Source organism: Bombyx mori, chromosome 14, assembly GCF_030269925.1.
Source record: "Bombyx mori chromosome 14, ASM3026992v2".
Lineage (NCBI taxonomy): Eukaryota > Metazoa > Arthropoda > Insecta > Lepidoptera > Bombycidae > Bombyx > Bombyx mori.
The window spans coordinates 8,003,210-8,027,413 of record NC_085120.1 but is presented as its reverse complement, the minus strand read 5'-3'; the positions used below and the strand labels follow the sequence as shown (position 1 = coordinate 8,027,413).

The 24,204-nt window shown below is 38.2% G+C and overlaps 1 protein-coding gene across 7 annotated transcripts in view; it reads right to left on the bottom strand.

The window, feature by feature from the left end:
- LOC119629496 (AF4/FMR2 family member 3) overlaps positions 1 to 24,204 on the bottom strand; it is a 317,469-nt gene that overhangs the window by 6,623 nt on the left and 286,642 nt on the right. For all 7 annotated transcript variants that reach the window (XM_062672111.1, XM_062672112.1, XM_038015465.1 and 4 more), the window contains 7 exons: positions 6,434 to 6,476; positions 5,493 to 5,567; positions 4,856 to 5,114; positions 1,769 to 1,900; positions 1,386 to 1,646; positions 378 to 1,302; positions 152 to 279 (listed from right to left, as the gene is read on the bottom strand). In XM_062672111.1, the coding sequence (XP_062528095.1) occupies positions 152 to 279; positions 378 to 1,302; positions 1,386 to 1,646; positions 1,769 to 1,900; positions 4,856 to 5,114; positions 5,493 to 5,567; positions 6,434 to 6,476 (1,823 nt within the window). The remainder of the gene's footprint in view (positions 1 to 151; positions 280 to 377; positions 1,303 to 1,385; positions 1,647 to 1,768; positions 1,901 to 4,855; positions 5,115 to 5,492; positions 5,568 to 6,433; positions 6,477 to 24,204) is intronic.

The following is a 24,204-nucleotide window of genomic DNA, read 5'->3' as shown; positions in this document are numbered from 1 at the left end:
TTGCACCATAGATTATACATACACTTAATATTTGAGAGACTGCACTATAGACAAATGATATTAATTAATATCTAATCTATCTAATCTAATATTAATAATTTTCGTAAAAAGGGCTACAAGTTTCTGCTTCACGTATTAATGTATAGATTACCTGTTCGACATGAGGAGTGAGCAGCCGTTTAACGGGGGGCTGCGGACGGTTCAGCGCTCGGACCACCTCCATGCGCAGACGGCTCAGCGGGATGCGGACCACGTACCGGGACCGACGCCGCTCAGCCACTGTCGACACGCATACCATAGATAAGACTTCGAAAACAAAACTTACTTTATTGAGCCTCCATTTCGAGACCGGTTTAGGAATGTGTCGTGCTGCTCACCGTTAGAACAGAGCTCCTCGGAGGGCCGCTTGAGTCCAGAGCCGACGTCAGCCTCAGCTTTCACGTACCGCTCGACTCGCTCCACTTGCACCTCGCGATGGACCTCACGCTTGACCTCACGCTCCGTGACGCGTTCCGGCTCCGGCTTTATCTCTATCGCGGTTTTGCTCTCCGCCAGCCGCTCTATTGATGTTTTACTCTCCGTGAGCCGGTCTATCCGACTCGGTGGTATCCGGGACGGTTTCTCGAGCCGCTCGTGCGACGTTCGCTCGGTCGGTGTTCGGTCGTGTGTCCGGTCCGTTGTCGTCCGGTCGTGAGTCCGGTCCGTTGGCATTCGGTCGTGCGTTCGGTCCGTTGACGGTCGGTCGTGCGTCGGCTTCTCGACCGACAGCCGGTCGTACGGTAATTTGTCCGCTGACAACCGAGGCTGGATGGACGGCTCCGTGGATCGGTCGCGGGTCGCCTGTCGCTCGGAGTTGATACGCTCGGCGGAGGTCCGGTCGAGCTCCGTCCGATCGGAGAGTCGCTCGTGGGAGCGTCGCTCGGGCGGGGCGCGCTCGACGGGAGTCCGCTCTCGGGATATCCGGTCCCGATGTCGGTCGGCCGCCCGCTCGGCCGCGAGCCGGTCTGCGAGTCGTTCGCTAAGCGGCCGGTCGAGTAGGTGTCTGTCGGCTCGGTACGGAGACCGTTCGTCCCGGACGCGAGCCAGCGGCTCCACGACTCGCGGAGGGGAGACTCTCGCGAGCGCCTCATCGTGTCTCCTCTCGCAGGACCGCTCCCTCCGCCTCCGCTCCTCGTCGTCGGCGCAGCACTCGGGCGCGGTCGCTTCAATGATCGTCACTTGAGGTTTAGCTTTGCTTCCCTTTCCCTTTCCTCCTTTACCGCCCTTGCCTCCACCTTCTTCAACCTTTCTCGGGGTGAAGACCTAGAAGATAATGATTAAATTGAAAGATATTTAGTGTAACTAATAAAATTCGATAGCAATCAATTTAATGAACATATACGAACTCTGCGGAAAATGTGTGTCTTGGTGTCTGTCTGTGCATGGTGATGATGCGGCAGATCAGGCTCGACGTCGCTGTCAGGCGCGGGCGGGGCGGCGGGGGGCGGGGAGGGAGCGGCGGCGGGCGATGCTCCAGCCGCGGGGGAGGGGGCGCGTGCCTTAGGGGGACGGCCGCGTCTCTTCTTCGCAGGCCGTTCGTCGGAGCCTCGCGTTTTTGGGGGTCGCCCTCGTTTCTGGGGCCCCGACGCCGTTACGCGTGGTGACGTCTGCAAATATTCGATATGTTTATAAAACTTAAATTATATTTCGGTATATTGTTTTAGCGTTAGGAAAACAGGGCAAGTTAAATGCGCTATTAAGATATTGAAAGGTACGAAATGAAACTGACCGAAGAATGATGAGGGGTATCGTCATCGCTTGAAGCGGCCGACATCCTGTTGTTCGTGTGGGACCGCGCCCGCCGTCCGGCGCCGGGAGAGGGCGACGACGTTTCCGAGTCCGACATCTCTGATATTGGACTCTGAAATCAAAATTATCATTACAATGACGGCCCTCAATTACCAGATATACAAACTTAACACTCGTAATGTGGACTCCATTGAGCGGTTGGTGGTGCAAGGGAAAGTCGAGGGCAAAAGATCTTGCGGACGATCTCCAACACGATGGACCGACCTCGTAAAATCTGTGACTCACTCCAACATAAATGATTGCTCTCACTCTGCGAAACATCGTGCCAAATGGCGTCGCATCGCGAGAGCATCGGTATCGCAGGATCCGACTGATGCATGACCACGACCACTCTGTCAAGAGTGTACGAATAGGAAGAGGAACAAACTTATTTATGTATTTAACCTCTGACGAATCGGTAATGCTGTCGTTGATTCCGGCGACTGCTCGCCACAGAGCGTACTTCAGTTTATCTTCTTCTTTCATTGACATCTTACAATCCGAATTATCTTTGAAATTGGAAAAAGAACGATACCAATTCTTTTTCGACAAAACTTTAATACACTTATGGTCAGCGACAGCTTCAGTGCTAACCATAGTATAATTTCGATCACTTGATTAATCTGGGCGGTGCTAAATCGAACGATTCGAAATCTAATCGAGATGCTCTACTATCGGCCGAATATTGTTAAAAGCAAAAATACCGAAACCTCAACGTCCTATTACCGAGGCGAACTGTATCGCGAATGACTTAATAACTTAGCGGTCGGTCCATCGGTCAGATAATTGTGCTTAGTAAGATCTCCGGGTACTGGGAAGTGTTTATCATTGGGAACTCGACACCTGTGAAATGGTTTCTCGACTGCGGGAGACTTAGTTGCTATAAAATTAATACCGATTGAATTACGATTACGTGTACGATTTCCATTGATTTTTTAAACAGAATAATAATGTATTTCGTGGGAAATTAATTCGTTGCGTTAACTTGAAACCTGGGAAGGAAATTTAGCAGACTATATATTTTTTTACGTGGCGGTTAAAGTTTAATGGGGAATTTAAACTATGTACCTCTATTACATGGCTCATTTAGTTTTGATACTTGAATAAATTTTTCAAAAATATAATCGATTGCATCATATTCTCTAGGTAGCCAAATCCAATAATCCATTAGAAAGTACTAAAATAATAATACAGTGCGTAAAAGGGCGTTGCGCGGTCACCCACGATTGTTCGAAGAAACTACAGGATGTTTCTTTCTGGAAATTTTATTTTTTCAATTCAGATTTTTTTAGTTTCGAAATACGGGACGACGATCACGATCCTAAAAGGTTGCTGGAGTCCAAGGACATCACAAGTTAAACCAAATTGAAAAAAGGCGAAGTCTAATTTGTATTTCATAATGACCGTGACACATTAAGTGACACAAATATGGAAGCTGGTAGTACTTTATTACTGGTGGTAGGACCTCTTGTGAGTCCGCACGGGTAGGTACCACCATCCTGCCTATTTCTACCGTGAAGCAGTAATACGTTTCGGTTTGAAGGGTGGGTTCGATTTAAAAGTAGCCGCTGTAACCATACTGCGACCTTAGAACTTGTATCTCAAGGTGGGTGGCGCATTTACGTTGTAGATTTCTATGGGCTCCAGTAACCACTTAACACCAGGTGGGCTGTGAGCTCGTCCATCCATCTAAGCAATAAAAAAATATTTGAAGGGCTAGCAGCGTACGCTATTAGCAGATATCATACAAATTTATTTATTTTGTGGATTGAATGTTGTTGGTGGTAGGTATATGTGCGGCCTTCTCGATTACAGCTCGTTAGCGCCCATCCTCTACGACAACGTTCCGATAGCGTATTCGAAATGTGTCAAAAATCTAGGTTTATACATCGACAGTCACCTCTCGTGGATTAATCACGTTTCCGAAGTAAGCAGAAAAACAGTTTACTCCTTTCAGTCTCTGAAACGCCTTCAAAAATTCTTGCCTCTTCGCATTAAAATTTATCTTGCCCAAACGCTTTTAATTCCTCTTCTCGATTATGCTGATATCTGTTTTCTAGATGCTTCTGAATTGCTTTTAGATAAACTCGAACGTCTGCAGAATTTGTGCATCCGCTTCATTTTTGGTCTCCGGAAGTATGACCATGTCTCTGATTTCCGGGCTGAGCTGGGGTGGCTGCCGATTAGGCGACGTCGAGATTGCCACATTCTCTCTTTTCTCTATTCTATTCTTCACAATCCTGATGCCCCTATCTATCTCCGTGAACGCTTTGAATATCTGATTCCTGACGGCAAAGTTAGTCGACAAGCCACTTCTCTTCTTTTAAAAACTCCCATACACAGCTCTAGTCGCTATAGTGGCTCTTTCACAATACAAGCAGTGCGATTATGGAATTCTCTCCCTCAACCTATTCGTGCTAGTTCCTCTCTAGAAGTTTTTAAGAGTCAAATGAAGAAACATTTCCTGTCACTTTAATCGTATTTAAGTTATTGTTTTATGTATTTTTATTTATATGTATTTTTCATTTAATGTTAGATTATTTTTTTAATGCTTAGTTAAAAATCATGCTTTAATAGCTCTTATATTGTACACTATTCCCCTCTTATACATCGTATTTCTCTCTGATAATGGTTTGCTGGAAGAAAACTCATGAATGAGTTAAGCTCGCCTTTGTACATAGTATTTAGAATTCTTTAAATCTGTTTTTATTGTATTTTCTTTTGTGTACAATAAGTATAAAAATAAATAAAAATAAATAAAATAAATAAATGTTATTACACGATGTTATTATTCATTCGTCGTGAAATACGTTTGTACTCATTATGTAAGGTAGGTATGTATTTCTCTCAAGTTGAACCCGTGAGCTCACCCGCGAATACGTAGGAAAAAAAGGTATGTACATATTCACTTATAAATATAATAAATATAGCTTATCATATGTGTCGAGTAACAGTCGTATCAATTGAGCCACAGATGTTTCTCGTTACTTTTGTTGTAAACCAAATTATTTATATTAACATTACTCACCTTTCCCTTGACATCGGCCAAGGCATGTCTCAATTCCTTGCCCGTTTCGTAGTTGTTGTCCGGGGGTTGGGCGGGGGGAGGGGCGAAGTTGACAAGGCTCCAGGAGTCGCTCTGTGCGGGGGCCGCGGGGAGCTCCGAGGTGGCGGGGGTCGTCGCGGCCGCCAACACGCTCGACTCTGTCGACGAGGACTCCGACTCCGAGTCGGATGGGGACGAACTGCCCGAAGTCGGACTGTTCGATCCCATCGGTGATATGGGCCTGGTATTGGACATTTACTGAGTTATTACGTTACACAGATTGAAGTGAGCCTTCCCAATCAATTTATCGATAAGTGTATGGCACTAAATCAGCTTGTTTGTGAATATTAAAGTTTTTTTTTTAAAGTCGAATTTGTCTGCAACGTACTTGTGTAACGAAATCTAAAGCAAAAAAAGAACTGAAACACTTATGTCTCTCTTACTTTCTCTCTTACTTTTGCGTCAAAGAAGTTTAACTTCTCAAACTTCTGTGATCAAATAAAAACAGAGAAAAAAATTAATCCTGTCTTTCTGTCCGTACGTGAGTGCTGTGAGCGGTTACTGACTCAGCAAGAAGTAACGTTATAAATAAACTATATTAGCTTTGTTAAATACTCACGGTCCAAGAGTGTGCGTTGCTGCGGCGACTTCATCGTCACTCTCCGACAAACCAAGGTCCTTGTTAACAACGTCACTGCAAAACACACACACATATCAAATTATCTCTATGAAAATTAATTAACCTTTTTTGTCTTGCTCTAGATCAGTTTTTCCCAAAGTGGGCGATAACGCCTCCCTGGGGGCGCTGCAGGCCTAAAGGGGGGTGGTAATAGACCCAGAAAAAAATTAGAGCGTTGTGCAGAAGCTTGGGAGGCGATTTGTAATTTCTAAGAGGATTTCTAAGAGGACTCTTAGACACCGACTAAACTCTCACTATAGTGGTTTTTAGGTATGTGAAAAAATGGGGGCGCTGAAAAATAATTTATTCTCAAAGTGGGCAGTAGACAACATAAATTTGGGAGTCCCTGCTCTAGATGTACAGACGAGCCAACCAAGGCCCATAGACATGATAACGCTATAAATGCCACCATCCCACCATCACCATGAGAGATCGAGATCTCAATTGCAATTTGAAGTTGTGTATGCTGTTACGCTGCAGAAATAGCCATAATTAACTTAGAGCTCAGAATAAATGGTACTAAATATATGGTAAAATGGTATATTAAAAAAATTATATATAGAATAGTATATCTAGTTTCTAGATTCTTTGAAAACCATTTTTATCTTATTGTTTATTATGACCATACGTCTATAAATATGTAATATGTTATCAGCGGAAGCATAAAGATGTGTTTGAAAAATAAATATTTTTATAATTATATCGATACTCTATTTGTCTCAATTTCGAGCCGAACGTACAATACTAAAGACATACGAATTATCGATATCGAAAAAAAGAATATTCCACATTATCAATATGGTCTCGATATTGATTTAAATATCAAAAGAAAGTTTTAAAACAATTACAAATTAATTACAAAAATCAAATCGAATACTCACGGCGACACTGAACTCCTGGAATTCGGTAACCGATTATCTAAACCTGTAAAGAAAGAAAACATTAATTAAATTAATAATTCAAAAGAAAAGAAACATGCCGTAGGTACTTATGAAAAAAAAATTAAACGAAACTTGATAGATGAGTATTTACACGATTACTAATTTATTTTTTATCTTTTAATTAATAATATTTTTTTTTTATTTGCAGAAGATAAGAAAGATTTATCGAAACTTTCAGAATTACCAAATCATTTCACACATTGAACAACGTATTCGCTTAAGGCAAACAAACATGAGCACTGTAGAGCACAAATCTCCAATCTTGAGTTGATATTTCGTAAATATTACAAATTCACTCCGTAATATTAGTTGTGTAATTTCTATACTTCTTTTTTTATTGCATAGATGAGTGGACGAGCTCACGGCCCGCTTGGTGTTAAGAGGTAACCGGAGCCTATAGACATCTACAACGCAAATGCCGCCACCCACCTCGAGACTTTTGAGTCGTCGTGGCCTAAAGGATAAGACGTCCGGTGCATTCGTATCCAGCGATGCACCGGTGTTCGAATCTCGCTGGCGGGTACCAATTTTTCTATTGAAATACGTACTCAACAAATGTTCACGATTGACTTCCACGGTGAAGGAATAACATCGTGCAGTAAAAATCAAACCCGCAAAATTATAATTTGCGTAATTACTGGTGGTAGGACCTCTTGTGAGTCCGCACGGGTAGGTACCACCGCCCCGCCTATTTCTGCCGTAAAGCAGTAATGCGTTTCGGTTTGAAGGGTGGGGCAACCGTTGTGACTATACTGAGACCTTAGAACTATATCTCAAGGTGTGTGGCGCATTTACGTTGTAGATGTCTATGGGCTCCAGTAACCACTTAACACCAGGTGGGCTGTGAGCTCGTCCACACATCTAAGCAATAAAAAAAAAAAAAAGACAAGAGTTGTAAGGTCTCAGTTTCAACAGTACAACGACTGCCCCACCCTTCAAACCGAAACGCATTACTGCTTCGCGGCAGAAGTAGGTGGTGTGGTGGTACCTACACGTGGGGACTCACTTGATGTCCACCAGTACCACCAGTTAGTTATGTAATTTATATATTATTGTTCAGGCCAGTGCCTTCAATTCTTTTATAGCAATGTCAAAGATGCTAGCCTTCTAAGGCGCTAAGCATCACTGTATAGCAACATATTATTGTATTTCGTTATCATTCAATCATTCACTACCCGCTCTTCAAGTACGCTGTACATCTCTCAATTTACATATTATAAGAATAATATCAAGTGCTGGAGTTTTATTACCACAAGAAACTCCCTTATGTATCTCAAGCTGGTACAATTATATAAGATCAAATTATTCGAAACATACAAACAATAGAGATTTTCAAAATATATTTACATAAATAATTCTTAATGTTTCATGTAAATAAGAAACTTCGCATTATTTGGTAACATCGAAGCGGTTTGTTGGTTTAGGAATACAGAGCTGTTCGACCCAGAACATAAAACTGATTTTTGTCTTGACTGATTCTTTACTTAAAATTGTTGCTATCGATAAATGTTTATAATGATTTACACGTACTGAATGTTGTATTTACCTATTCAATGATAAGACCTCGCTAGGCACTCATCTCAATTCTTATAAAATTTGACATGACCTAAACTAGATATATAGGTATGATACACAAAATTTGCTCCCAATAAGTTCACTAGAGTACAACAATGTCCCATATTACGGTTTTTTTAAATAAAAAATTTAATTCATTGAATTCATTTGAATGGCAACATTGAACATCAAGTTCACCTTTTTCTCCACCTTATCCCACTAGGTGGGGTCGGCACACCAAATTTTTCTCTTCCATTCTCTTCTATCAGTCGTCATCTCAACACTCACTCCTCTCTCTCTCATATCCCCATTCACACACTCCATCCATGTCTTCTTTGGTCGACCTCTTCCCCTCTACCTTGCACTACCATTTCCATACATCTCCCAGTCACATGCATCTTCTCTCTACGCATCACATGTCCACACCACGCTCATGAGTGTTGCTCAAGTTATAAACCAAACAAATTAAGCCTTAAATACTGTGTATATAAACTCCAATATTCAACGTAACCAGTATGAATGTTACGAAACAATAGCCGAACATAATATATCCAACCACGGCCGGTGCGCGTCACCGAAACAGCCATAAAAGTCTTTGAACTTTACTCGTAATTATTTCTTGTACAAACTGTTAAGTTTCTCACTGTATACCATTAGAGAAACCGAATGTAAAGCATGAGAATCACGACCGTGCGACAATAGCGTTCACATAAAACTTTTTTTTCCTACCTAAACTGATGGTCTTGAGAGACCATTTCAGCGTAACCTTAACTAGTAGGTGAGCTCGCGGGGCTCAAGCCTGACGATGTCGATAACACGAACCTTAACAAGAGCCGTGCTTTGCAGAATCTACCACCTGATCGGAAACGCGACCCACTGAGAAGATCCGGTGAGAAATTCAGTGGGCTGTCTGTGGGTTAATTTAATTGCCGAGCCCTTCGTCGCAAGCGACGGGTTCGACGAGAACGATGACCGGTGCTTAGGGTACCTAAAAGCACCGTTAGTGGATCGGGAGGATCCAAAATGACGTGTTTTGGGTGACGTCGACGGTGTACCATTCGGTCCGCAGGATCGGCTATGTAGTTTTCGGCGGCTAGGATGAGAGGATTCTCGTGTCGTGCCGCTTTATCGAAGTGACACATAAAACGCTAAACGCTCTGAGAACGAATGGAAATATTTTTCGTGTTATTTATATTTCTTTTCAAAACTTAGATACGACAAACCATCGAACTTAAATCGTTAGCTAGAAATCTATAACTATCTGTTGTTATAGCTAGAAGAAAATATAAATAAAAGAGAAGTGAAACATTACATAAACATGAAAGCTCCATAAAACAACCAGATAGAGAAGAATAAAATCAAATAATTATTTATAGGCATATAGGTATTACGCGTTAGCTAACATATTCAAGTCACAAATAAGATTTTTTGGACTGCATCAAAAACACCATTGTTTTTGAACAATTACGTGCGAAGTAAACCTAAAAGATTATAACAGTTAAATTAATTGTATATTAACTACGATATCATTTAACAGACATCACGCGATTGAATGCAAGTGTTTTATGATATTTTTAGCTATTCTTACAACGCGGCGACGTACCGAAGATACCTACTCGCGAGTTACAATAAACAATCAACAAATTTCATGGGAACTTATACGGGAAGGACTGCTTTGATGGTATTTGAACCTCTTGGGTCCGCACGGGTAGGTACCACCGCCCTGCCTATTTCTACAGTGAAGCATTAATGCGTTTCGGCTTGAAGGGTGGGGCAGCCGTTGTAACTATACTGAAATCATAGAACTTATATCTCAAGGTGGATGGTGGCATTTACGTTGTAGATGTCTATGGGCTCCAGTAACAATTTAACACCAGGTGAGCTGTGAGCTCGTCAATCCATATAGGCAATAAATAAATAAAAGAGACTAGTTTAAAGGGCCTAATTGGAATGTGACTCCCCGTTTTTGTCGCATCTAAAGTAACTGTGATAGAAATTCGCCGAATCTAAGCAATAAAAAAAACTGGACAAGTTCAATAATTTGGCCTTCACAAATTAAATGTACACAAAATAAATACTTTTTTTTTATTGCTTGGATGGGTGGACGGGCTCACAGCCCACCTTATGTTAAGTGGTTACTGGAGCCCATAGACATCCACAACGTAAATGCGCCACCCACCTTGAGATATAAGTTCTAAGGTCTCAAGTTTAGTTGCAACGGCTGCCCCACCCTTCAAACCGAAACGCATTACTGCTTCACGGCAGAAATAGGCAAGGTGGTGGTACCCCGCCCGCGCGGACTCACAAGAGGTCCTACCACTAATAGCGTTTATATACGTTTTAACATTAACAGAAATTACAATCTAGGCGCTGGTTCCATTATAAGCGCAGCGTAATTAGTATTTGACTTCACCAAAGGCTCATTCGTATCTCGCAAATAGTGCCTTGCAAGAGACATTGTTTAAAATTCAAAACGCGGCCCAGGTTTCGTAAGAGCGACACGATATACACGAATTATTGAGTGTGTATTGTAAAGGACGTCCGGCTGACGGGACACCACCAGCTGTCGACTATCAAGGCTATATTTAAAGTCATTTTTAGCTGCAGGCGAGAGACGTGTCGTATTATTTTATTATATCGGAATTTCGACTAGGCGACGAAGTTTTAACACGTTTTTATTTAGCTTGACTACTTTTTGAAGTTATACTTCTTTAGGCGCGTTATGAAAAATTTATGAGAGTGAAATTTTAAGATGCGCGCGCACCGTGACACAAAATTAACAGAAATGAAGTTGCCCACTGAATCGCTCATTACAATACGACCGACGTAACTTGGCGAGTCTGAATATAGCCGCAGGCGAACTTTCGCGCATGTACACTCGTAAAAAAATGTGTTATTAGCATTTATTTTTTAGTAATATAAATGACAAAATTATTATTTAATATAATTCATACTAAATATTATTAAATTATTAACGTTAAATATTTATTATTAATTATTTAATATTTAAAAAAAAAGAAATAAATTTAATAAAAATAAAGTATAACTTCTTACGCGCGTACATAACACGCATACATACACGCACCCTTTTTTTGTTACTTAGATGGGTGGACGAGCTCACAGCCCACCTGGTGTTAAGTGGTAACTAGAGCCCATAGACATCTACAACGTAATGCGCCACCCACCTCGAGATACAAGTTCTAAGGTCTCAGTATAGTTACAATACCAATAAATACAACAGAATCCTACAACCTTGTTTTCACAAATTTCAAAAATGAGTAAACATGATTAATTAATACGGATACTTACGAATGACAATAATTGTACAAAACTTTTTTTTTTTTTTTAATTTTTGCTAGACGGAAAGAGGAAGATTTTGATCTTTCACTTCCCGTCCTACTTACTTATAATACGCAAAGGCGCTGTTTCAACAAGCATTTATTAACTTGATTATATCGGAATTTCGACTAGGCGACGAAGTTTTAACACGCACAAACATCACAAACTGTACACACTTGTACAAAACATTATTTTCTTTTTCAGTTTTTGCTGGACGGGATGTGGAAGATTTTGATCTTTCACTACCCATCCTACTTACTTATAAATAAATAAATTATGGGTAATATCTATAGGGGCGGGTTTACAATACGCCCAACCACTGGCAAACGCAGATTGCCGGTCGCAGTGTTACGCTCAGAAAACGCTGTTACGCTAAATCTGTTAATAACCATTACCGAAACCTATGGAATGAGGTGGGGTGGCGCCGTTTTATCCAACACCCCCTCTCCATACGCTCTGTTCAGTCGATTTTTCAGAGACGGAGCTTCATAAATAGATAATCGACGTTCGACATTCGGTTAGAATATCACAGCCACGCCGACAAAGCTCATTTCGCGTGTAATTATTCATCGAAAGGACGTGCGCTCGGACGAGCCTCTGTCTCTAGATTCGCAATACGTTTACCAGATATCATGTGTTTACCTAAGCGAAGGGGAAATTCGAATTATTAGGCTTTTTTTTTGTAAGCAAACGATAATTTTTGTACAACGGTAGGAAATACGTGTAATTAATCTTAATTAATGGTAGATTAATTAAAATGTAATTAATCTACCATTAACATATACATCTCCTTTTTTTGTATCAAATATGGGTCTATCAAAATTTTAATACAATTTTATTACCGACTAGCTTTTGCCCGCAGCTCCGTCCGCGCGGAATAGTTACTTTGGCATAACGCTAAATTTTACTCCCCACTTCATTTACGTAGAAAGTGAATATATTTTGAAACATTCTTTATTGGTGCTCCACTTGTATTGGTTTTACCGTGATGTTATACAGCCTATATATAGTCTTCCTCAAAAAATGGACTATCTAACACTGACATAGTTTTTCAAATCGAACCAGTAGTTTCTGAGATTAGCGCGTTCAAACAAACAAACTATTCAGCTTTATAATATTAGTATAGACTAGAGGTCCCGCAGTAGTCGAGATTCGACTATAATTAATTGGAATTGTGAGTTTGTACACTATTTTGGTTGTATTTTATACTTCTATAATCACAAATTTCGCCAAGGCTACACTATTAAAAAATATTAATACAGACAAACAATATTTAATCTATTCTCAGTTTGACCACAGACGTCAAGAACAAAAGTTTGACAATAAATAGTAGGCATGCGTGTGTGCGTCAAATACATGGTATGTAGTGTGTGTAATATTTTCTTTATTGATTTAACGTATCTTTTATGTATTACTTAAAAAAAATATTAGCATTGTGCACTTCTTCTCTGTATTCTCTATAAGTGTGGAAAATTTCATACTCCTCCGTTCGCGCAATTTTCGTAAAAAGGGATACAAAGTTTTTGCTTCACGTATTAATATATAGATAACATAATAAGACACTGACATCCCTAAGTGGATCTACAAGGCAGAGAATTACGAAAACAAATTATGAATAATAATCATGTTTACGTTATTAAAATGATGACGTTCTTAAATGTAATTTCGGTGGTAAATCGTCAGAAGAAGCTCACGAATCTCTTAATCACTAGAGTTCATAGACCCGAATAACGTGAATGCCTCTCTCGAACTTGAAACGTAAGCTTGAAGCTTTAACTTTAAATTAATGTTTTGTAAATTCAACTAACAGCTCCTGGACTTCAAATAAAATAATATACATTAATCAAATCAAATCAAATCAAAAAAAAATTATTCAACATAAATGAAAGTACATACTTGTTGAACGTCAAAAGAACTACCGCCAATTCACAAAAACTAGCCTCCGTCCTGAGAAGAATTGGCAAGAAACTCAGCGGGCATGTCTTTTTTTTTAAATATTAGATTATTTTTTTCTAACATTAGATTTTTTAATATTAGACAACGATAATAATGTAATATTCGAACATTCGTTAGCACCACATCTGACTGTCATTACTCCATAGTTTATTCATTGATGCATAGGGACTTATCTATAGTAGCACTAAGCTCACCTTAATCCTGCGCAATGGCCTTAATTTTCCTTAGTGAAAGCTAATAATAATATAATTACGTATAATTGCAAGGAACGCTGTTGTACAAATTCAGCACAATGTCTTGTTTTGTCGTGCGCACATAACTTATGTTGCAAGCCAGATTTTGTTTCTTTTTACTTGTGTTTTTTATGTATCTTTTTAGCTTGTAATATGTATTGTGAGTCTAATAAATAAATAAACAAAAAGTCTACCGATATTTGCCGCGAATAATTCGTCTATTTCGATTTGAAGAGGAGGGGTCCTGTGATGTCTAAGGAGATCGATAGCAGCACGGGGACCACGAAAACATTTAGTGTATTTATATCTAAGTAAAAGAATCGCTATCTATACTATTATGTAAATCTACAGTGGCTTTTACGGATGTTCCGTTATAACTACTGAACCATGCATCCGACTGACTTGAAACTTGGTATCCATGTAGAAAATACATGTACTTAATGGATAGGTTAATATTTATATGAGTGTTGGACTCCCTACACCAGTTGCGGGGGCGTTAATGATGAGAATCTTTGTGGGGGGGGGTGAGAAATAGTAATGTTAATTTTAAATGCCCAGCGAAGCGGACGGGTACAGCTAATCGTATGTAAGACAAAACTTAGAAATCCTTAACTTTTCTAATCACAAACATCAAGATTATAATATCAACATTTGTTCGGGTAGGTCTCTTGGTAATCAAATGGATTCCCCGGTCACGACCCGGGCTGGTGTTCGCAGTCCCGGAGATCGGAGGGTCGTCGTCCCGAGGTAGCGGTGACTCGCGCCAGACTGCTGAAGGACCTATTCAAGAACCTATAATTTTACAACGGTTCCCGATACAAAATAAAACTTCTAATAATTTATGTAGATTTTGATAGATTACTTAGACTTAATATAAAAAAAAAACTAACATTAAAAAAAAAAGACATGCCCGCTGAGTTTCTTGCTAATTCTTCTCAGGACGGAGGCTAGTTTTTGTGAATTGGCGGTAGTTCTTTTGACGTTCAACAAGTATGTACTTTCATTTATGTTGAATAAAAAATTTTTGATTTGATTTGACTTGGGTTCGATTATTATTATTTTTTTGCTTTGCTTTAAAAGCATCACAATTCAATATGAATTCATTCGACATGCCGCCAGACATAAATTCAAAGTCTTAATTGGATTTTACAACGAGTGATGAGCTACCCTTCGAAGCGAAACGCATGACTGCTTCTCGCTAGGGTATGTATATCCACCGGGACGATTGAAATGTTACAGTAAATATATTTTACTGGTGGTAGGACCTCTTGTGACTCCGCGCGGGTAGGTGCCACCACCCTGCCTATTTCTGCCGTGAAGCAGTAATGCGTTTCGGTTTGAAGGCTGGGGCAGCCGTTGTAACTATACTGAGACCTTAGAACTTATATCTCGAGGTGGGTGGCGCATTTACGTTGTAGATGTCTATGGGCTCCAGTAACCACTTAACACCAGGTGGGCTGTGTGCCCTGAACAGAGCAGTCTGGAGAGACATACTGGACCAGGCTAAGGCCCACCCTGGGCTGTAAGGTCTAAGATGATGATGATGAATATTTTTCCCGCAAAAATAAAAATCCTTGTTTTTTCAATAGAGTTACTTTTTTTAAACTACTTATTGTAAACTGTAGTGGCGCTTATTTGCAAGAAAGTAAATGCATATTTATTTATGACAAAATTAATGCACTAAGTATTTTTTCTATAATCTATTGTCCGCTTTGGGCCTAAAATGGGCTTTCCCCTTTTAACTGAAAGCGATAGGTATAGAAATCTCTCATATTTCGAATTTAAAGTTTCCTAACTGACCACATTCAAAAGAAGAGTTTCATTCGGTAAACAGCCACACATAAGACACGTCTCGTACATAAAGTGACCGTAGTCGAAAGCCTAAATTCCACCGCAAACCATTCTCGTATATCAAAAACGAGATTATTAAATTCACGAGGATTACTCGCATCCTGTTTGATGTGTTTTCCATTTTAAAATACAAAGCTCGGACATAATTATCTCTGGCTTGAGGATTGCGGAGACGAATGAAAGCCACAAAATTTACAGGTGTATATTTGAAATATTCTTGTTCAATCCATCGAGAAATGTAGTAATCATAAAGAACTTTTATTTGTATGCCTTAAATACTACATACATAGATTTTTTGCTTATTGCTTAGATATGTGGTTAAGATCATTTCTCACCTGGTGTTAAGTCAGAGCCCATAGACATCCACAGCCTTGAGATATGAGTCAAACCGAAACGCCTTACCAGTACGGGCTCACAAGACGCCCTTCCCTGAGTTATTATAATTGTCGCTGGTTTGATTTTAATTACACAATGTTATTCCTTCAACGTGGAAATAATTAGTGAACATTTGTTAAATACGTATTTCATAAGTTTTTTTTGTTGGAAAAATGGCCTATGGGTATTGAGCACCGGCACATTCGCCTCGATACGAATGCACGTGGCCTCTTTCTTATCCTTCAGGCCACGACGACTTCAAAACATTATTTTGTTTGTAAAATCTTCGTTTAAACTCAAGGTCGATTTCAAAACAAATGGGCTTCTTCAAGTTAATATTATAGTTTATTTACTTTAGAACTGTCCGTCTAACGAATCCTTTATTGGCGAGAGAATACATCCTAAAACAACGAATACTTTTACCCCGGAAATATTCGGGGTACTCGGATGAAAATTTTAGGGCGATTTTTTTTAATTTGGAACTCTGACATACATATCGAACGACCGTGATCTTAAAAATCAAACCTAAAAAGAGATAGTAATTATAGTTATAATACATAATAGTAGTGTAAGATTGGTAAGAACGGAACATATGAAAAGAGTGTGGAACGGAGCGTTAAGATGTGAGTGAGAGAAAACGGAAAGAAAGGGAGAAGATAATGACAGACAGAATGACAGTGAAAAGGAAGATGGCTAAAAAATGAGCAAGGCGTAATAAAAGTGTTAAATAATTTTTCATTATTATTATTATAACAGAAGATTTTGGAACAATGGAAGTTTTATTTTATGCGCTCCGATCCCTATTCTACAGTAGTATATTAAATAAAAAACAATTTTAAAAAAAAACAAACAAGATCGGGCAATTAAAAAACAACAGCTATACGACTTTATTAGTCGGAAACGTTGAAGAAGAGATGAAAGTCATTTTACGACTTTAGCATTTTAATGTTCACATTATACATACGATTAGTTTTTCGTTCTCGAATCTTTCGCGTTTTGTTCGATTGATGTTATGAAACTTGCATAACAATCATCTGCATTCGTTAAGATTATTTCATTTCTATACATATTCGTCTAGCAATACAAAAACAACTAGCATTTTCAATCGTTAGAATAAATAATAAATAAATATTTACTAACAGTCACGCCACGTTAACTGGTCCCGTGATAAGTTCGTAAAGAACTTGTGTTACAGGTACCAGATAACGGAAATAAATTTAAGATTTTTATTATACACATACACATATTTAATATACATCCATAACCATGGAAAAGACATTTATATTTATCATACAAATATCTTCCCTTGGCGGGATTCGAACCCGCGACCCCCTTGTGTAGTGACCATGTCACTTACCACTACACCAGACGGCCGTTAAAGAATGTGGAGTAGTGGGGTTAGATTACTTTAAAAAAAATTCGAACATTCTAGAATCCTCTTACTCTCGCTTGTATGTTTTGATGCTCCTAGGTTACTTATTACGTCTTAAGACAGGAGGAATGGTGTAATATTTTTCATTTAAATATTTTTAATGCGCTCTAACAGACGAACTACGCCCCTCCCGGTGTTAAGCATTAACTATTGTTATTAAATTAACTAATAATTAATAAAACAGCTAACCGTTTTGCATATATATTTACTAATTTCGTGGCGATCACAAACCGGATAGTTAATAATAATAATTTGATTTATTGCAATTACATAATTATTGTTTCGAAATGCTGTTGATAAACTCGGATATCGTCTGGCCGATTGGTTTTGTACTTAAGACATTTTGTCATTGTTACTTTAAAGACGGTTTTTTATTGGACCTCTTCCAGAGGCGCTTGACCACCTGTTACAAAATATTTCCTCCCCCCAAATCCGCCCTTCCCAACTAAGCGGCAAGATCTCTGTACCAGTCGCTTTTTGTAACCAGAAAATGGCGCGCAATTCGCTTCAATAAAGAGGCTAATCTCATGAGTTTCGCAATAGGGACGAAAAACGTGATTCACTAATTTAACAGTAAACCCTTAATTATTAAATTCCATTTACTTACTTTAGACCTTTTTTTTGTTTTATTGCCCTTGTAGGCAGACGAGCATACGGCCCACCTGATGGTGAGTGGTTACCGTCGCCCATGGACTTCAATGCCAGGGGCAGAGCTAAGCCGCTGCCTACCGCTTAATACTCTCCACAAGCCTCGTTTGAAGAAGAACATGTGACGTACGTACTTAATGTATATTGATTTTTTTATCATTGTGTAATTTATCAATTATTACTCTCTAAAAACAAGAACGAAACAAGGAAATACCTTTAATTATCACTAACATGAAAACTAAAGTAATTAGAGCGATATATTTAAAAAAAAAAAACCCGACTAATTTCCTAACTACGCGTTGAACGTGGTTCGATATTGTGTTAAAACCGTGTATGACCACCATCTAGCAGCTGACATAAAGCTGCGTCTACAAATATGTTTTTGAAAGTAGAAGTTCACTAGGATGACGTCACTCGATTAGAAAAATAAAGAATAGTTTAAATAAAAAAATACGCTTTTATAGAAGATTGAACTAAAAAATAAAAAATAAATTTTATTAAATTTGAATTAAAAATAGTGTAAGAAAAAATGATTTTATTGTAAAAAAAAGCGTGGGGTGCATGGTATCAGTAGTTATAAATATTTTATAAACAGATATGAGCAGAAGGGTTATTTTGATAATATCTTGAAAAGCACCCCACGCTTTTTTACAATAAAATCATTTTTTCTTACACTATTTTTAATTCAAATTAATTAAAATTTACTATTTATTTTTTAGTTGGATTTTCTATAAAAGCGTATTTTGTTAGTTTTTTTAAATAATTATTTCTTTTTAATTTTTTAGTTGAATTTCAATTTAAATTTTTCAATATATTGAATTGTCATCGATACTTAATAAGTATACCAAATTTCGAGTTAATCCAACGTATTGAAGGGGGTCAAAATCATGTTCGAAGATTCCGTTACATACCAACATACATACGTCTGAAGCTAATAAAAGCGTATTAAAAAGTGAGTGCGAATTTCAACCGCATTGATGTAATGTCTGTTCTACCCTTTAAACAGGACTCATTCGAACTATATATAAGTTGAATAGAGCACGTAGGTACTTCTACGGGATCACTATACGTGTAATTTGATATCAAAGCTGTGTGCACACGCATTAGTTTATAAAAAAAAACGATTATGAAAGATTGTCCCTAATGGACACTAGAAAATTTCAATAATAACCCAATGAGCATACGGCCTGAACAGACCTCAATGAACTCGCTTGACGTTCAGACACGCCGTCCTATACAAACATGTACAGACTAAACACATTCGCTATGGCGTTTTTAGGTGCGTTATGTTTATACACAGTTAATATACTATTTCCGATATATTAAAACGAACTGTTCCGAAATAAAAGTTCAGTGACCTTTACAAGTTTCAATAAATCTGCCTGTTAATTATTTTCTTCACCATAAAATTCTTATTACTTATACTTTTATGAACATGAAAAAAAAAAATGGCCAAATCGGTTCCTATTGTTCACCCGGCCATGAAAACTCGACTATGACAACAGATACCTCGATATTCATATCAATTTTATGTCAAACGTTTTTTTTTTTTATTGCCCTTATAGGCAGACGAGCATACAGCCCACCTGATGGTGAGTGGTTACCGTCGCTCATGGGCTTCAGCAATGCCAGGGGTAGAGCCAAACCGTTGCCTACCGTTAAGTACTCTCCACAAGCCTCGTTTGAAGAAGGATATGTCATAGCTCTTCTGTTGTAAATAATAATATAAAATAAGTGACTACATATTACCAAAAATAATTTATTGATAACATTAAAAAGCTCGTCAGCGGGTAGCAATTAAAAAAAAGAACAAGTGATAAACAAAGAAGAAATCGGTATTTAACGGTTTTGTTTTATTTAAGTTGGTTCTAATCCTGGTTTCCTACGGTTACTTGTTTACACCGTGAATGGCTCATTCAAATAGTAGGGTAAAACCTGGATAGATGCCGCAGCGGGATAGATGCCTCATGTTCTAAAAACCTAACTTCCCGCACTCATGACAAAAAATTAATTTAATAAGTAGGAACCACAGTCATTCTATACCTTATGTACCATTTGACAATCGCGTGATGACGAAGTATTTTCCTCGTACATGTAATTTTCTCAGCGCGGAATTTCACGAACACGTCAAAGATTTAAAGGTTAGTATTTAGCGTGGTATAACTTTATAATTAGTGTAAAATTGCATTATATTTTTTACTACGTGAATATATTGGTTCATTGAGTCTGCATCTAGGTGTAAATAAATGCTATTATGTTTATAAATTATTTACAAAAAAATTGGGCATCTATCCATATCACAAAGGATAGTTGCCCTGATTTTTTGGGGTATAGGTGCCTTTAGGGGCATCTATCCCTCCATACTCTGCCATTTCAGAATACAGCTGAAATATGCCACGAAAACATAAACCACAAACACATGATTTACAGTTCAAGCAGCGAAGATGAAGACAATCCACTTAACTATAAAATGAAAGGAAATAAAACAATAGATTTGCCCCTAAAGAAATCTAAGGGATAAACTTAAAACGCATGTAAATATATCTGCATTGAATGTTTTGAAAACTATAAAAATACGAAGTCGCAATCCGACTGGATTCAATGTTTAATGTTTCAGAACTAGCCACATGAAACGTGTTTTTCAGAAATGATGTAGAATATGTGGAAAATTTAAAGCACTATCCAGTTAAACTTCAATTGGACAAAATAATAAAGATATCTTTATTGTGTTAATTTAATATAAAAAAATATGATTTTGCAATGTACGCATTGACACTTAATGAAAATATTTTATACACAATTAAGAATTTATATTTTTGTTGAATAAATATTTGTAAAATTTAATTTAATAAAAAAATAGGATAATGAATGTTGAAACTAAAAAAAATGTAGTTTAGCTTACGCTTACTTAACGCTTTAAACATTTAATTATGATCATTTGTGTGATATGAGAATTATCTTTTAATTATAAACATTCAAATACTTAAAAAATACAATTTTTTTTATTATTATTACGTTTCTTGGAGACAATTGCTCTGTTATGAATAGAACTTCTTAATATTTGGTTTGGTTTTTTAGTTTACACGGTATAAAGGGCATCTATCCTGCACTGCAGGCATCTATCCTACTCAGTATTTTCTTGGTGGGGCAACTATCCATACAGGTAGTCATCTATCCTCCAAAAAAAGGTTCTACGAAAAACGAACTTCTGCAAAATCTGTATTTGATAGGTTAAAAAAAAAGTATACTAATTAAACATAAAGGATTGAGCTAACTACATTAATAGAAATTATTCGTATAAAATTAATATTTTTAAAATTACACGACCATTTCAAAAAGTGGGGCATCTATCTCGGCTTTACCCTACACCACCACATGTTTAATTTGTGTATTCTCACCGTACATTACAAGTGTAAAATTTTTACTTCTGTTTATTTAATGAAATTATACCAGTATTCATCCGAAGCAGAAATGGGTTATAGTCACTGTTATGATGGCCATATGATCGAGATGCAACACCCATATATATGTGATTACACAGACGAAAGTAGAGGAAATGCGAAGCCACATAAATCCTAAAAGGAACCCGAAAAATTCTTTATTTATCAAAAAACTGATTTATCAAATCCATTATCATAAAACTTGTCTTACTTGTCGTTGGCAATTTAGGGAAGGTTTACGTCGTAATACCATCAACGTAGCACACATGGTATATCGCGCGATAAGCGCATAACATCTAGCCACAGCAATGATACTGCCTGACGACCACGACAGCTCTCACAAGATTGATACGACAAAGAAATCAGAGATGACGCTAGTAAGTTGAGTAGTTAATATTTTTGATCCATTACCATTTAGTGTAATTTTTTTTATTGCCCTTGTAGGCATACGAGGATACGGCCCACCTGTTGGTGAGTGGTTACCGTCGCCCATGGACTTCAGCAATGCCAGGGGCAGAGCCAAGCCGCCGCTTATGTATATCCGATTAGACAGGCGATCTCGTCCTAACTAATGCTTACACCTCAACCATTTGTTCTCGATCATCATCAGCTACGAAATTTTTTTTATTAAGAATTTCAAATTGAATATAAAAACAACCGTACGCTTATAATGAGGCAACCTCATTCATTACGTGAACAATTTACTTGACATTACGGACCGCACAATGGGAAATTCATGCGTGACAAATGACGAGACGACGCATGTCACGCCGTCACGGCGACCGTCGCGCTGTGGCTAGGTTCTGACATTCTCTGGACCCTATTTACAGGAAGGTAGCCTTATAATCGCCTAAAGATTCGGTCTAGTGGTTAGGGTAGCCTCTGTACCTCCGCGACCGAGGTTTAATCGTCAGTCTGAGCATGTATCTATACATTAATTAATACGTGAAGCAAAAACTTTGTTGTACCCTCTTTTTACGAAATTTGCGCGGATGGAGGAGTATGAAATTTCCTATACTTATAGAGAATATAGAGAAAGAGTGCAGAATGCTAATTTTTTTTAATGTGCATTTATAAATACATTAAATCAATAAAAAAAACATTACACACACTAATATGTATTTGACACACACACACACACACATGCCTATATATTATATACTCTTTGTTTATTGTCAAGCTTTTGTTATTGCATAGTCTGTGGTCAAATTGAGAATAGGTTAATATTGTTTATCTTTAATATTATTTGTCTATAGTGTAGTAAAGTAAGTAAAAAAATAAAAAATCTGTGATTATAGAAGTAAGTATAATAGTTTTTGACAATAGAAGCTTAATAATGTTCAAACTTATAATTTAAATTATTATAGTCGAATTCCGACTATTGCAGACCCACTAGTTCTTGTTAAAAACATTTGACATTTGGGCTCTGGGTATAGGTTGTATAATCGTGGTCTAAGAATAAGAGAAACACGTACTCAACAAGCTTTTGTGAGCAAAACATCATGAATATAAACGAAAACCCCTTTTTGCATTATTATCGATGGTATTGTGTAGCTACGCACCTTGAGACGTGAGACCGAAGAACGAATTGTACTGTGTGCTTGGTGCGAGTTTTTAACGTTCTCGATAGCGTACAAGTTAGCTCGTATTTGTATGGAATCGGATCGTTTGCCTACGTTTGCCGCTAGGGGCGCTGTTCCAACTACTGGAATGGGATCGTTTGCGTACGTTTATCGCTAGGGGCGCTGTTCTAACTGCATACAAAATTGAGTTAACTTTTACGCTATCGAGAACGTTAAAAAACTCGGACTAAGCACACTGTAGAAGGATTGTTTATGCATTGCAAATCGGAGCTCATGAATATTTCACTGCAGAAATAGGATGATGGTTCCTACCAGGGCGGGATGGTGGGAACCATTATCGTACTCAGATGCCGCTCTGTCACCCACATATATATGCATATACAATCATCCTCAATAACCCTGCACACACATACGAATGCATCTACTATCCCAACATTTATAATTGTGACGACTCGATACAAAATTGATGAATTTATTGTATTTTTAAAGCGGTTTTTAAAACGGCTAGCGTGGTATGGACATGTGATGCGTAGAGAGAAGATGCATGTGACTAGGAGATGTATGGAAATGGTAGTGCAAGGTAGAGAAGGAAGAGGTCGATCGAAAAAGACATGGATGGAGTCTGTGAATGACGATATCAGAGAGAGGCGAGGGAGTGTTGAGCTGATAGAATAGATTTTTTTTTATTGCCCTAGTAGGGCAGACTCGCATACGGCCCACCTGGTGGTGAGTGGATACCGTCGCCCATGGACTTCAGCAATACCAGGGACAGAGCCAAGCCGCTGCCTACCGTTAAAGCCGTTAGTCCTGCCGACCCCACCTAGTGGGTGGGATAAGGTGAAGAAAAAGATGATTGTATTTTTAAAGTGCTCTCACAAACAAGACATAAAATTCGTTACAACTCAAATTATTGAAACAAAACTCATTTCCTCGACACGCTCACAGCCTGACTCGATGTGTCCCATAGAAATAAATCACTATTGTCAACAACAAATACACAACAAAGACAAATACAAAATAATGAAATAATAACAAATGTGTACACGCTTGTAAAGAAGTAAAACAATTGTTGAAACCCATTTATTTATTGCACTGAATGACACACAGAGAGAGAAGACCTTTCTTCGAAGTATTTTTGGTCTCCTAAGAACCCTCTTGCTCTTTGTGTTCCTAGAAAAGCTGAGAAGCAAATTTTAATGGTTTTATTACTGAAATGGTACGATCACTTTTCCCTACATAGAATATCGGTTTTCATGCAACTAGCTAGCCCACTGAGTTTCTCGCTGGATCTTCTCAGTGG